We start from the raw sequence: 16,437 nt of genomic DNA, 5'->3' as shown, positions 1-16,437 counted from the left end.
CATATATCTGGATGTTGTTTCTTCTTGTTTGGTCTTCCATATCATCAAGCTTTTCTAACAAGTATGTATTTTGTTGTAGTAAGAATTCTCTTTGTTATTCCTCTAGTAGAAGCCTGGAGTCAATGTCATTTAATGACTGTTCCATAAGTGAGATTTACCCTTTCTGCTGTGTAAACATTTCCTGTAATTGTTTAAGTTGTTTCGAGCATTTCTCTTTGAAAGTATCTATTTTGTTGTCCATTTTATCTATTTTAATTGTAAGATCCTGGATGTTTGAGATAAGTGACTGTAAGTCCTTTTTAAGGGAAGAGTCTTGAGCTTGAGATGCATGCTGTACAGCTGATGATGACTTTCTAGTAGTTAATTTGACAGGAATTTTCCAATGACAGGTATTAAAGTTTCTCCTGTACATGCTCTATAGTATTAAAAATTACTTTGTAGTAGAAATTGCCTCAGGTTATTCCTTATTTCATGAAATTCCTGTCAGGAATAGTATTGAGGTAAGAGAGCTGAGAGAAAGTGTTGTTACCAGATCAGCATCCTGGCCACCCCCCCAAGGCAGTTCCACCTGAAGGTGGTGCAGGGCAAGCAGAGGGTGCATCACTGGCTTGGGTCCCAGATGCGCTGGTACCAGGTGCCATGGCCAGCTGAGGTAGGGTAGGCAGATGAGCAGGAACCGGCCTACCCTGTCATGCTGTGGTGATAGGCTAGTTATGAACAAATGTAATGTCTTACCACAGAGTTCCAATAAGTGCTCGAACACCCCTGATGTGCTCACCTTCAGATACGTTGTATGGCCAAGCAGCAACAATATAATATAAATCACTTTCGGTACACAATGGATTATTCCTCTTAGTGCCAAATGCCTCCAATTGCTTCCACCAAATATCAATGAATGACTGTTGTTTCTTCCAAACAGCACATAGGACCAATGTAAAAAACGATGTTTTTATTAAAATATACTAGTGAATTTGCAGACTTTAAACCACAATACTCGCAATTGAGCCCACTGCATTGTCACATCTAATGTAAATGCACACAAAGCATAAATGTGAGCGATACAAAGTCAGTAATTTGAACAAACTTTGCTTTGAACAAATTCCATAAACTCCAGTTGCAAATGCACACAAATAGCGTAAATGTGAGCGAAAAAAATGTATATTACTTTAACAAACTAGCTTTAAACAAATTACATGAACTCAGGTTAAGCGCTTTCACCCAAACCTTATGGGCTTCCTCAGAACTTCTTCTAAGGTTTGGGTGAAAGCGCTTAACCTGAGTTCATGTAATTTGTTTAAAGCTAGTTTGTCAAAGTAATATACATTTTTTTCGCTCACATTTACGCTATTTGTGTGCGTTTGCAACTGGAGTTTATGGAATTTGTTTAAAGCAAAGTTTGTTCAAATTACTGACTTTGTATCGCTCACATTTATGCTTTGTGTGCGTTTACATTAGATGTGACAACGCAGTGGGCTCAATTGCGAGTATTGTGGTTTAAAGTCTGCAAATTCACTAGTATATTTTAATAAAAACATCGTTTTTTACGTTGGTCCTATGTGCTGTTTGGAAGAAACAACAGTCATTCATTGATATTTGGTGGAAGCAATTGGAGGCATTTGGCACTAAGAGGAATAATCCATTGTGTACCGAAAGTGATTTATATTATACTGTTGCTGCTTGGCCATACAATGTATCTGAAGGTGAGCACATCAGGGGTGTTCGAGCACTTATTGGAACTCTATGGTAAGACATTTCATCAGTACATTTTCTGAAATTTTATTACCTAGTTATGAACAACAAAATGTGCTAGTATTAACAGCATGCCAGAATGTTGGAAATAACCAAATCACATTTCAATGCATATCACATGGAACACAACAATAAATGACATATCAGTCAGTATACTAACAGCATGCCAGTAACAGTTACGGCATAAAGCCAACAACAGGCATTTAACAGGATATGTTAATATGCAACCAGTATAATACATAACAATAGTAAAACACGTCTCAAAATAAAGTCTCATGTAACAACAGATGTTAATAGTAAACCATAACCAATGGATAACAGTAATAAATAAATGAAGATAAGGGGTGGGGAGAGAGACAGATAAATAGTCCATTCATACTATTATAGTCTATTTTGTGGAGAACAGTACTGCTATCTACTCCAGAGGTCTGTCCTTTCTTTATGTTTACAAGTGGACTATAGCTGCTGTGGCACGTACATACCTCTCAAGCTATCCACATGGGGCAGTATGGGCTGAGCTGTAACAACTGTGGGTAGTAAACTACACAGAACACTTGCACATCAGGTGGACCTATGTAACTACCAAGGTGTACTGTGGGTTGATGTAGTGCTACATTCCTGGTTAGATACTTATGTTGATGGTGGGTCTATATTAGAACACCGACAAAGCCGTTAATTGAACTGCCCTATCATCAAAAATGCCAGTGATGGAAGTGTGTTTTTTGAGATCATGGTACAGTGAAGATTGGAAAATTTGCCCTTTCCTCATTGTAGTGTGATCTTGGAGTTGGCATATATAATTAGCGGGGGGTGTGGAGGGCACAGCCCCCCACAAAATTGAGTTCTGTCACCGGCATTTTTGATGATTAGACCATTCAAGAATTAACACTTTGTTGTTTTAATATAGACCCATTGATGGTAAATATGTGAAAGAGGGATTTTGCACTACTAATTAAATTCCATGACAACATGGCATTTGAGAGACATGTATGTGTACAGCACAAGCACTATACTACTATCATGCCTTGATTGGCAGGCACGGGGAATATAACCCAATAGCAGTGACTGCAGAGGACATGTACACCGACTGTATTAATTGACTGCAGCAACCTTTAACAGACACACCAGGCGTACAGCCATAACAATGATTACACATTTTATTTCTTTTCTTTTATTAGTATTGTATTTATTGCCTTTATTTTATGCTGTATATTCACATACCTGGTAATGATTTTAACAGTCTGTGACATCGAAACACACACTTATTTACCCAGACTATGACCTAACTCACCATTTTCCTGTAGTTCCTGTGGAGAGAAAATCTGTAATCATTTAGTCACTGCTACTGAAAGTTCTAGTGTTACAGAGCACTGGATTTGAACCCTGGTTTGTGTGTGGGAAAATATACTTCTGACAGAAGTATTTAACAAACTGAGCTACTGAGTCACTGACTGCTAACTGACTGACTGATATTTGTCTAGAGCTCACCTGGAAGCTGTATATGACCTGGTATTAGTGTTACAGTTTTATAGTAGACTACAGTGCCAGTTGAACACACAGGCATGACATTTGAGCATTACAGTGATACTATGTAACCTGTACATTACTAAATAGAATGCTGGTGTTCACAATATATTGTTAGTGGGTTGAAATATCTGTGAAGTCTAGAAACCGTATCAGATTATTGGAAGAAAAATACCTGTAATTACCAAAGGTGTAACAGCAAAATGTCCAAAGTCTAAGAAGTAAAATACTGTGACACCACCACAGAAAGCAACTGTTAAAATATCCTTCAATAGTTGATGAAACAAAGTAAGCATGATGGATACGATAAAATCCACGTAATAAGCTTCCTTTGATGACTATACGATAAGCGCTTTCGGATTTCTCCTTCTTCAGATCATTCAAATGAAACGGAAACTTATGGTTTAAAAAGAATCATGAACCAATGAGCTATGAAAAACTGAAGACACCTTTGTTTTTCATCCAATAATCCTTCATCCAATCAACAATTAACTGTTACTGTTCTCAGCTAATGGCTTTATGACCAATAAGCTGAAAATAATGGGCGCCACCTCTGTGTTTCAACCAATAATCCTCTATTCAGTGGATGAACATCCTTGTTTCCAGCCAATGACTCCTCAATCAGTGAAAAAGCAGATATGGGGGTATGCCTTGCTTATCAACCAATCACAAGGTGCCTATCTTTCAGCATGGGTCTCAATGGTGCAATCACATTTAAGCCCGGTGGTTTATCCACTGTCAAATTTATAATCAATTTTGCCTCATTTTTCTCAGTCAAATTCGAGACATCACCTTGTTTTCGGCTACAATACATATTCTGGATACCCTTGAACATGAATTTGTTAGTGGAGAAGTTCAATACATGTTCGGCAAGGGCATTCTTAATGTCTTTGTTACGTATATCCCGAAGATGTCTTTAAATTCTATCCTTAAATCTCTGATCTTTTTTCCCCACATAGTACACACTGCAACATTGACAGGTAGCAAGACAGACTAAATGTTGTGTATTGCAATCTACATGACATGAAAAAAGTACTCATTGCCCTTTACTGGATGTATGAATAAATTAGAAATGTCAATGCTCCTGCACACTGTACATTTATTGCAACGAAAAGTACCCTTCCTTCTTTGAATGTTGGTATGGTCATATCCATCTTTTAGGCATAATAGTCATTTGATATTCTTTTTATTCTTGAAGCTAAATTTGGGTGCTTCCCCTACTATGCTTCACAGCTTAGCATCTTGTGTTAAAATTGGCCAATGCTTCTTTATGACAGCACGTAATTGTTTGTTGTCATTGGCATAAGTTAATATTAAATTAAGCCTTTGATCTTCATTTCTAATATTTGCAGTGGAAATATCATTTCTTTTGCGTTTATGGAAAAGGGGGGAACCTCTGGTCCTTCTAAGATCACTTAATTCATCTGTAGTGATAGAAATGTCTCTCACAGAGTAACCCCTGTCCAATAAATTTGATTGCAGTTGTTGAGTTTAACTCATAAATTCTGACTCGATGGTACATAGATGTGAGATTCTAGTTAACTCGTTCTTCATGATGTTCTTTGAAATATGTTTGGGATGCAGGCTACTCTTGGAGGTAGTGGTTTTTCCATGTTTCCTTCCTATGGATGGTAGTAGCAGTCTTTCCTTCCATGTCCCAAAATATTCTCACATCCAGGAAATCCATACTTGACACAGATCCTTTATATGTGAAAGTAAGGAAAATAGTAGTCTCACTTACAAAATTCACAAAATCCTTCAATTGATTGAGGTCACCTCTCCACAAAATAAAAACGTCATCAACATAATGTCCATAGTACAATATGTGAGAAAACCAGGGATTACTGGCATTCAGAACGTATTTGTTCTCCCAATCAGAGAGAACTAAATTTGAATAACTATTTGAGCAGGGTGTGCCCATGGCAACACCCTACTGCTGCCAATAATAATGCTTACCATAGAAAAAGATGTTATTTTCTAATATTAATTCAAGTAGGGCACAAATCAATCCCAAATTAAAGTTGTGTGCTATTCATCCACATAGACTTCTTATGGATTCAATACCATAATCATTGGGAATTGAGGTAAAGAGACTGCAAATATCCATAGTTACAAAAGTAATGCCTGCAAAATCAGTGACTTGATTTACCACTGAACCAAGTTGACTAAGAAAAGTTTCAGTGTCTTTCAAGACTGTGGGAATGGCCTCTAATAGTGTTTTTAGTTCTTTCTCAATGTACATGGATACGCGGTAGTGGTCCTGTGGTAGCGTTGTCGCCTCACTACAAGACATTGTTGCATTCGAATCTCAGCTAGAGCGTCTTCTGTGTGGAGGCATGCGTGAATGGGCGTGCCTTCATTGAAGGTTGTGCATCAGGGCTGGTAACTCGGCATGTAAAAATCCACTACCAAAACATTAGCAGACCGGAGTTCCACTGTGGCGACCCCTAGCCGGGATAAGCCGAAAGACACAACAACAACTCAACGTACATGGATAAAGGTTCAGTAACCCACCCATGTCCCCCTACTATGGGTCATAATGGGGGGTTGCTCATGTCTTTATGAATTTTGGGTAGGCCTCCAATAGAGGGGATGGTGGGATTAGGCACATTGAAAACAGTGAATAAATCTTCACTTAGACACCCTTCTGGTAAGATATCATATAGATTGTCTTTAAACCTTAAAATCTTGCGTACTTTTTTCATGTCATGTAGATTGCAATACACAACATTTAGTCTATTGTGCTACCTGTCAATGTTGCAGTGCGTACTATGTGGGGAAAACAGATCAGAGATTTAAGGATAGAATTTTAAGACATCTACGGGATATACGTAACAAAGGCATCAAGAATGCCCTTGCCGAACATATATTGAACATCCCCACTCACAAATTCATGTTCAAGGGTATCCAGAATACATATTGTAGCCTAAAACAAGGTGATGTCTCGAATTTGACTGAGAAAAATGAGGCAAAATGGATTACAAATTTGACAGCAGATAAACGACTGGGCTTAAATGCGATCGTACCATTGAGACACATGCTGAAAGACAAGCACCTTGTGATTGGTTGATTTGCAAGGCGTACCCCCGTATCTGCTTTTTGATTGATTGAGGAGTCATTGGCTGGAAACAAGGATGTTGATCCACTGAATAGAGGATTATTGGTTGAAACACAGAGGTGGTGTCCATTATTTTCAGCTTATTGGTCATAAAGCCATTGGTTGAGAACAGTAACAGTTAATTGTTGATTGGATGAAGGATTATTGGATGAAAAATGACGGCTTCAGTTTTTCATAGCTCATAGTTCATGATTCTTTTTTAACCATAAGTTTCCGTTTCATTTGAATGATCTGAAGAAGGAGAAATCTGAAAGCGCTTATCGTGTATTCATCAAAGGAAACCTATTACATGGATTTTATCGTATCCATCATGCTAACTTTGTTTCATCAACTATTAAAGGATATTTTAATAGTTGCTTTCTGTGGTGGTGTCACAGTATTTTACTTCATAGACATCAGATTATTGGGTCGGTTAGTTCACCCATATACATTTACAGACAGTATATTTGCAGTCTACAGCTATTACAATGTTATAGTTGCCTGCAGCACAATATCTCTGAGCCTGAATGCATGTAGGTGAAATGCAATGGTTAAAACAAGACAATCCTGGTACAGGTGTCATAATTCACTTCTTGCAAAACAGCTCTGAATCTACACTCATTATACAACACTCTTTATTTGATATACCTTGAGGCAGACACTGCTAATGTTTTGTGTTTTTAATGCAGAACAGTTGTCATAATCAATTTCATGCAAAGCATCCCTAATTCCACACATATTGGGCAACACAGCTTTATTAGAGGTACTTTCCTGCATTTACTGTTATAGTTTCACATTTTTATTACACAGCAGTTGTTGTAATGCAGGTGTTGCAATACAGATGTAATTCCACAGTTATTTCAGTAGAAACTTTATTTCATTTACTTTAGCATAGTTAATACTTTACGCTTCCCTGCTTATTGCACTACAGTTGGCAATAGTCAGATATTGAAGTACAGGTCTACATCCACATTCATTGCAATACAATCTTTACTGTTTATACCTACTGGCAGGTAATGCTTTACTCTTTTTTGTTTATTTGACTATAGATTGCAAAACACAACTCCACTCACCACACTCACGGTTGCAGCCTGGCCAAGCACCCAGCATGTGCCTCAACATTACGATCCCTTTCTTCTGCAGCTGTTGGGAGAGCTGGACACCATTATGCATACCAGTTTAGCAGACATTCAAGTTTAGATATTGGTGAAACACAGGTAATGGTACTTACATACATGGGGGCTATTCTCATCCCAGAATTCAAGTTTAGATATTGGTGAAACACAGGTAATGGTACTTACATACATGGGGGCTATTCTCATCCCAGAATTCTTGGACCCAGGCCCTTCGGTCTTTTCAGGTCATCATGGTGGTGATGATACTGCTCACCTGTGTGGAAGATATCAGTTACCCTGGTGAGATCCTTTGTCAGCTGGTCCCATGCCTCCTCCTTTCACTCTGAGTCCTGGTAACCTCCCTATATCAGCTGGCTCTCATGTTTTTTTACAAGGGGTCCAACCATGACCCTGGACCACTGAATGCTCCAACGTTGCACTGAAAAGCGCGAGCCCTCTCCAAATGCCAGCCATAGTGTATTCCTCAGAGAAAGCACTCCAATGAATTAAGCCATATTTCTGCATGTTGTGCTTAATCTAGCCTGTTTTCCCACCCTTACCATGGATGCCATTGGACAATTTTTAAAAATGCAGCGCAGTGCTTAGAACCACACATTCCAGTGCAGCTGAGCTTATCAATACTTAAACTGGCAGTTGCTTAGCAGTGCTTAGTGGTCCTTAGTTCTGAGCAAGCCAGCTATGCATAGCCAAGCAATGCTAAGCACTGCCAAGCAGTGCCTAAACAGAGATTGTTTAATCAGTGCTTAGCAGGTCTTAGCAGGTCTTAACAGAGATTAGCTGAATGCAGCAGAACAGGATTGAAAAATAGTCATGATAATTTAATGCTTAATTTCCCTTCTATGTATTCAACCCCTGGACCTACCATACATAAGGCCGTAACTCTAACCACTTGACTAAGTTGTCTGGAATACTGATATACTTTTACATATACCTCTGAGCTAACTTTAAACACCGCTAAGCACAGCACCTCGCCATGCAAACCCACTAAGCTATGCTTAAACCTGACCTTTGAATCACAAATTAAATGTATCCAGTTTCTATTTTTAGATGCCTGGGGTCTCATCTGTGCTCCGAGCTGTACAATCTTGTAAAAAAAAAAAAAAAAGAATAATACATTACATACTTTGCTATAATGCACTTGGACAGTGCAGGGGTATGTGTTACTCAACTACAGACTACTGACACAGTTGATCACACACTTCCTATACTGATTCAATAATTGTGTTCCATGGCTCTCCCTTGGCAATACACCATCACTAATATGCATGGCTCTCTACCTAAGGGGAACCACGTACACGGACATGGTATTTTCCATGTAGGCTCTAGACTATGCCTACATGGATTTTATTAAATCTAGAGGTAAGTGTTTTCCTATGTATATTGCTTTTTTAATTGTTATGGAAATTATATACAGCTTATTTGTTTTTTTCTTGTTACTATACTGTTAAGTTATTGTGTTGTAACATGAATAAAAACATTTTGGAAAAAAAAAAAACAATTCTTTAGTCAAACAAGACTCCAAATAGATTTTTCTATAATACAGTCTAAAAGTCTGTACTGTTGTTGTGTGCTGCACAGATGTATGTATGAATGTTTTATTTTATTTAAAAAACTTGCACCAGACAGTTTGGTTGCCTACTGGTTATGTCAAAATTTACATTCAACAAAATGGCAGTGTTTTTGATTTGCTATTCCTTAATGTTAGCGACATTTTCATTCTGGACTCACAATATATTACATTTGATTTTTGACTAGGTTCCTAGGCTTGCAGAAGATGAAAATAATGATGATGATATAAAATCAGATGTTTATAGCAGCTTGATTGACTTGGCAGATGGAAAGTCTGGTAGTGATACATCTTCTTCATCTGGCCATTCAAAGTTTTGGTTCCCCATTTTCTTCTCAAGTAAAACGAGTAGTCGAAGAACAGGAGAATCCCAGTTCAAAACAGCTGTTAAAGCTTCTCAAAAGAAGGTAAGATGTATATGTGTGTTTTTGTGCATGTATATATATATATATATATATATATATATATATATATATATATATATATATATATATATATATATATATATATATATATATATATATAGATTCAATTCACTTCGCCGAAAACTCATTTGACCAAATTTCATTTCACCGAGACCAAATCGCCGAAAGCTCAAATGATCGAAAACTCATTTGACCGAATCCCATTTCACTGAAAATAGTAGTGGCAGTGTATATGCCATTTTCCCCATTGTAGTGCGACCCTGGAGTTGGTATATATAGTTGAGGAGGCGTGACGGTGCAGCCCTCCACACTGGGGGGTGTGGGGGTGTACTCCCTCACCTAACTTGGTTTTATATTGTCCAATTTCTGTTAAGAGGGTAGGTAAGTAGTTTTTAACCAAATTAGGTGGGGGGCTACACCCCCACACCCCCTAACTATATATACTAACTCCAGGGTCGTACTACAGTGGGCAAAAGGGCATATATACTGCCACTACTATTTTTGGTGAAATGGGATTCAGTCAGATGAGTTTTTGGTCATTTGAGCTTTCAGCGATTTGGTCTCAGTGAAAGGAAATTCGGCCAAATGAGTTTTCGGCGAAGTGAAGGGAATTCATATATTCAATGAAAGTATGTACTGTTTTCCATCTTGTGATTCAGAGAAATATGGTCGACAGTTATGTCATTCTTGCTATCAAGAGTGTGTGTTTCATGTCCTTCTGAGTAAGTTTATAACAGTTTAAGATAATGGGCAGAGCATACGTTGTTACCCTATCCAAGTATCACCTGGTAAAAAAAATCTCTTGCACTACAAAACAGTGTACCAAAGTGATTTGAAGCATGGGAGATAAAAAAATGAAACAACAACCATCTTTTTTACTCTCACTAATGTGACTAAAATGCAGTGGTTAGCAAGCATAAAAAGCTAATGATGATAAAAAGAAGAAGCAAAAAATAATAAAACTGCACCAATGAAACTAACTGCAGCAGTAGTTACAATGACTTGCCATTTTTCTTTCCCTCACTAAGCACATCTCTTAAAATTAAAAAGCAATGCTTAGTGACTGTGAGAAAAAAGAACAATGAAAATAACAGCAGCAATAGGAGTGGTTAGAATATGTGTGTGTGTGTGTGTGTGTGTGTGTGTGTGTGTGTGTGTGTGTGTGTGTGTGTGTGTGTGTGTATACTGCACACACACACACATATATATATATATATATATATATGTGTGTGTGTGTGTGTATATATGTATATATCTATCTATATATATATATATATATATATATATATATATATATGTGTGTGTGTGTGTGTAAGTGTGTGTGTGTGTGTGTGTGTGTGTGTGTGTGTGTGTGTGTGTGTGTGTGTGTGTGTGTGTACAGGAGTGAAAGCCATAAGAGGTCTTCATATTTCTGGAAGCAGAGATGCAATACTTGCAAAAAGCTCTGCAAAAGTGGGCAAATACTACTAAACAACATGGTACTGAAAATCTCAAGTTTAGAGCAAGAGATGCCAAAGCTGAAAATAAAGGTAATAATATAAAATATCAATAAAAAATATAAAAATATAATAACATAACAAAATATAATAAAAATATAAAATAGGTGGTAGAATGCCTACCTATCATTTGTGTATTTCTTCATTTATGGGGCCACAATATGACATCTGATATATACATAGCCAAGAAAATGATTGTTATTGCTGAGTACATTTATGTGTGTGGGTGATAAAGAGAGGGGGAGAGAGAGAGAGAGAGAGAGAGAGAGAGAGAGTGAGTCTCTCCATCTGTATGTGTATGAGACAGAGGCAGACTGAAAGACGCAGAGATTCAGAATTGTCATGTCTATGAAAGTGGCCAAGCCAACACTGTTTACTATGCATGCCCAATGAGCCCCTAGGTTAATTAACAAAGCATACAGTTAGGCAAGTATGAGCAATGAGCAACTTCTCATCATGGGCACAGTAGGTGCATGTTGGTTGATTTGCTGGACCAAGTGGTGGTTGTAGTGAAGTATGAGCAGCTGTAATAAAGATCTCGTAAGTATGAACCTCGTAGATAGTGCAAAACTGCACAGAAGGTTGGTATTACTTGTGTGCTGATCTGTTTTTGTAAATCAAGGATATTTATATATGTGTATATATATATATATATATATATATATATATATATATATATATATACATATATTTATTTTTGTTTATTATTTTGTCTTTATATATATATATATATATATATATATATATATATATATATATATATAAAGTTATTTAGAAGTCCTGTATGGGCATATGAGTGATTGACCAGATTACATGGTGGAGGTGGGTGTATAGGTAAGAGATAAAAAGAGGAATCAAGCAGAGGTTAGAACAGAAGGTGAGTAAATGATGATTAAACAAGATAGAGGTGGGATAGGATGGATTTTCTTTAGTGGGACGAGTGCCTTTTTATACATATGAAGAGAAGGGTAAGTAAGGGAAGGAAGAGGAAGGTAAGAGGTTAGATTAGGTAGCAAGGGTAAACAGACATGACAGATGGGGTGTATGATAACATGCTGAGGTAGAGATGACACAATGGTGAAGGAGATATCTGACAAATGTGTGGACAGGACTGAACGAGCAACAGGGGTAGGCATGGACACAAAAGGGAGGGAACAGTAGGTTGGGGGATAGAACTTGGTCTCTGCCAACTAAGACTGAGTGGGAGGTTACTCACCATCCTGTGTACCATCACCATTGTTATCTGGATCAGATGGTGTAGCCAGTACTGGACAGTATGGAAGTCAATGAGTTGCTAGAGCAGGTTCTCCTGTTGTCCAATTTGTACATCCAACCTTCTGTCTGTGATATTTCCCACAATCTGTGCCAGCTGCCATTAGATTGACAAAAGTGTCACCACCAAATGAACTTCTTACAGAAGGTACAGTGGTACTAGCTTCCATAACAGGGCTGTCTGAAGTAAGTGGTGTTGTTTGGGCAGGAGGTATGGTAACATCCATGGCAGGCTAGGCTCTAGATGTGCTGCATGCTTCAGGTGGTGGTGGAGTTATTGTTAATGATGGCACCACTACTGCTGTTGCTGCTGCCACCTATGGGGGGGGGGACAACAGGCTGTGCTGGTGCAATGGCTGTGGGTTCTTGTGCTGCTGCATGTAATAGTAACAAAGAAAATGGAGAAAGACAAAATAATAAACAAAAATAAATATATGTACGAGTGGAATATAGTGACGGGGGATACAAATACAGTGAAAATTTGACGTTCTTAATATGTTGGTACTGATAAAGTTAAACATAAACATATTTGTTAGTCCAAAAAAGATATATGAATTTAATAAGCCAACTAGTATATGTAATCATGGGGAGGGGGACTTGAGCCAACAGCCATCATCAAATAGAGTCTCACACATAGAGGATTACTGTGATTATGCTATTTAGAAAGAGCAACTCGTGCCTTTACTCAAGAGATACAGTAGTGATGTCGGTGACTAATGTACATATACAACGAAAACGTGCTACTTAGACATGCATATTTCACTCACAGATGATAGGCAAAGGAAACACTTTCTATTTCTTGTTAACTTTGGACAGATGCACTGGGATATATGCAAATGATTAATTAAGGCCATATCAGTGTTTCAGCTACATGGCTTCTGAATGCACATGCCTTTTTACTTTCATTTTTTTACGTATTTGCTGGTGCATTCAGGCCAGTTTCTATGAGCTTAAATACTTAGTGGAAGTATAGAGTACAGCCAGCAATATAGGAACCAAAGCCTCTTGGTTATTTATTTGTCTTGCTTTGTTAAGAGCACCTGGCGTATGTCAGAACAAAGTTTACATGTGGCAGTTTGTGCTTTTTGCCAGAACCAACTGGTATTATTGTTTCATGAGCTTAGGAGTAAAATATGACATCAGAAAATATTTTGCAGCACAAACCACACAGGTTTTTAAAATATGTGATTAATCTCTGTTTTCAGCAAATGCTGTAGATCAGGAATCTCGACTTTCCCATACTCCAGACTTTGAAATGTTACATGTTTAATTTGTGCTGCAGTTGTACTTTTAATGATATGTGTTTGAGTTTGCTCAAATGAGCTATTTATAATATTGTTTGCATTAGGATTCATTCTGAGTAAATGACTGTTTAACATTTTTTTGTTCCTTTGGTTGCTGTCAGTTAAGTTGCCATTTTCAGCTAATAGTATCTTTGTCTGATTCTAGGATTCCAAATTCATCAGGATTCACAAAATAATTACTGTTTCCAAATTTAAAATGAAGTCAACAGACCTTCATCTTTCCGAACCGTTCCTAAAAGCAATTGACAATCTACCATTAGAATACAACTATGCACTGTATAGCAGAATATTTGATGACTTTGGGACTCATTACCTGACTTCTGGCTCAATGGGTGGAACATATGACCTTCTGTATCAGTACAGTTCTGAAGAACTGAAAAATTCTGGTAAGCAAAGTCTTTATAAGAACACAGTGTGTATTGCATAGTTTACAGCTGAATTAAGCTTGAGATATCATATACTATGTCCTGGTTCTTTCTTTGATGTTTTTTTTCAAGGGTCAGTCTTCTATTTTTGTGCATAATTTTGAATTTTGGCTAAACACATTTAATTTACATGGAAGAAAACTGTGTAAATGTTAAACAGCTAGTGTTCCTGGGCAGAATTCTAAGGTTTCCATTTGAAATGCAACATGCTAATTAATAACCACAAGTAGGCTCCTTCGTTAGACTGGTTCTATGCTTTCAGCATTTCTTGAAAACACACTGCCTGCATAGTTCCTCAGCTTACCTGACATATAGTCGTTCTGTGAATGCACAACAGTTTTATTCCTTATTTATGGCAACACTTATCCATATAACTTTCTTTACTTTCAGAATCCAAAATACATTAATATACTGACATGTCAATGTCAGATGCTAATTTGCACATTCCTGTAATAGATCAGAATCCTGAAAACGTTGGTAGAATTAGTGCAGGCTATGTGCAGGGACTAACGAAAGTATAAATAATATTCAAACTCATAGAGGGTCCCCAGTAGGAGTAAATGTGCATCAGGGGTCAGCTGTCTGTCCACTGATGTTCATACTGGTGATGGACTATCTCAACAAAGCAGATGCATGCAGATGATGTGGTACTACAGTCAGATTTGGAACAGAAAGATCAACAAATGGTAGGGGACTGGAATGCAAATCTGAAGGCACATGGAATGAAACTGAATACAGATTTTATTGTGATTATTGCAGTGAATGGGATAATTTGAAAAAAGCTTAAAACTGAGAAAGAATGAAAATTAGTGTAAGAAGCCAACAGCTTCAAGCATCATGGAGAGGTTGCAGAGGAGTAGGGAAGTCTGAATAAGAAAGTCAAAGCTAAAATCAGAGGAGCTGCAGCCAACTCATAGAGATTGTCTGGGGAATTGTGTGACAGAAGAATTCCAAAGAATCTGAATTGTAAGGTTTACAAATCAATCTAAAGATTTACCATAAAAAATTTTGCATATTGTGCAGCCATTCTGGTGCCCATTGCAGTGCCCAGAGACTGAACATAATGTTTTCCATTATAATTAAAGTTTGTGCCAGAATAAATTCAATAAGTTGTCCCACTGCATGTTATAGGTTCATAGGAGATTACTAGGCTAATGACTAAAGGGCGCTTACAAGCCTAGCCAATATAACCACATTTTACCCAATATCTTGCCCCAAGTGGTAAGAAGATGACATGGATTTGTGCCTGTCCATTGAGTATCTTACAGCTTGACCTTATCCATAAGGGACATAGGCACTACCCCAGGTGTGAATTTGTGATTCCCCATCCATTGATCCAAATTGCATTTGAAGAGGGCCAGGGAATGTCTCTGCTTAATGTGAATGGGAAGCCTATTCCAATGAAGGGGCAATTTCTGTTTTTTTTTTAAACATTTTTTATTGAATTTTTATAAACAAAACAGAGAATTCTGTGCATTTAAACAAATTGAATAAAACAAAACTATATGCAACACAACTATTTATAATGCCCATAACATACAGAAATTTACAATGTATATGTTACATCTTATCTAATAAATTATTTAGTTTTATCCATGATAATTTCTTATGAGTTACTTCTGTTGATCTTAAATCAAGGGTAAACAGTTCTGTTTTACATACAGTTTTGGCCAGTAAAATAAACTCAGAAAAAGAGAGGATGTTTCTACTTTTTCAGTTTGATGTTATAATTTTCCTTGCAATTGCAAGAAGAGACAAGAGAAGATGCACTTGTGTCTTTGGAATATGTACTGGTATCGGTACATTAAATAATATCAAAGAATCGGTGATTTCACATTTGTCAGACCACAAAGCCTTTGAAAAGGACTTAAATTCCTGCCAAAAGGTTGTAACCATTTTACATTCAAGAAACATATGTGCCCAGTCAGCACACAAAGTTTCTTCACATCTCCAACATTTATGAGTATGTGAGATCAATCCAATTTATGAGGGGTAATGTAGCTCCTGAAGTGGAGATTTTCCAGAAAGGAGATGAGGTTGTTTTATTAACTGATTTCAATGTCAAGGCTCTATCAGAGTCTGACAATTTAGCTTTATTTAGTTTTTCAATATAACTCCATAAAGAATCTTCTGGCATTTGTACGTCTGCTCTTAGTGTTGTGTACATCCTAGATAATGAAAAGCCTGTGTTGTGGTTAGTCGTATTCAGTTTACAGAAAAGAAAAATTACTTTTGGACATAATGAAACATCAAGCACTTGATTTGATTTGAGCTGGTTTAGTAGATGTTCTCTAAAAATCTGGATATTTAACCAATTATTTTGATTAGAATTATACCTAGCCATAAGACTATTTGTGTCATATATATCCTTGCTACCAATGAATTGGTGCCAATATATTAGACCATTTCCTTCATCACCATTAATTTCCCTCTATTAAATGA

The 16,437-nt window shown here is 37.2% G+C and overlaps 1 protein-coding gene across 2 annotated transcripts in view; it reads left to right on the top strand.

Moving 5' to 3' along the window:
• The window catches only part of C6 (complement C6), a 745,556-nt gene that overhangs the window by 348,260 nt on the left and 380,859 nt on the right, over positions 1–16,437 (top strand). For both annotated transcript variants that reach the window (XM_044069804.1, XM_044069796.1), the window contains exons 7-8: positions 9,262–9,480; positions 13,716–13,956. In XM_044069804.1, coding sequence (XP_043925739.1) covers positions 9,262–9,480; positions 13,716–13,956 — 460 coding nt within the window. The remainder of the gene's footprint in view (positions 1–9,261; positions 9,481–13,715; positions 13,957–16,437) is intronic.

The sequence above is a fragment of the Protopterus annectens genome, chromosome 1.part0 (genome assembly GCF_019279795.1).
Source record: "Protopterus annectens isolate FY-2018-M chromosome 1.part0, PAN1.0, whole genome shotgun sequence".
Classification (NCBI taxonomy): Eukaryota; Metazoa; Chordata; order Ceratodontiformes; family Protopteridae; genus Protopterus; species Protopterus annectens.
This window is presented reverse-complemented; position numbering and strand designations above follow the sequence as displayed.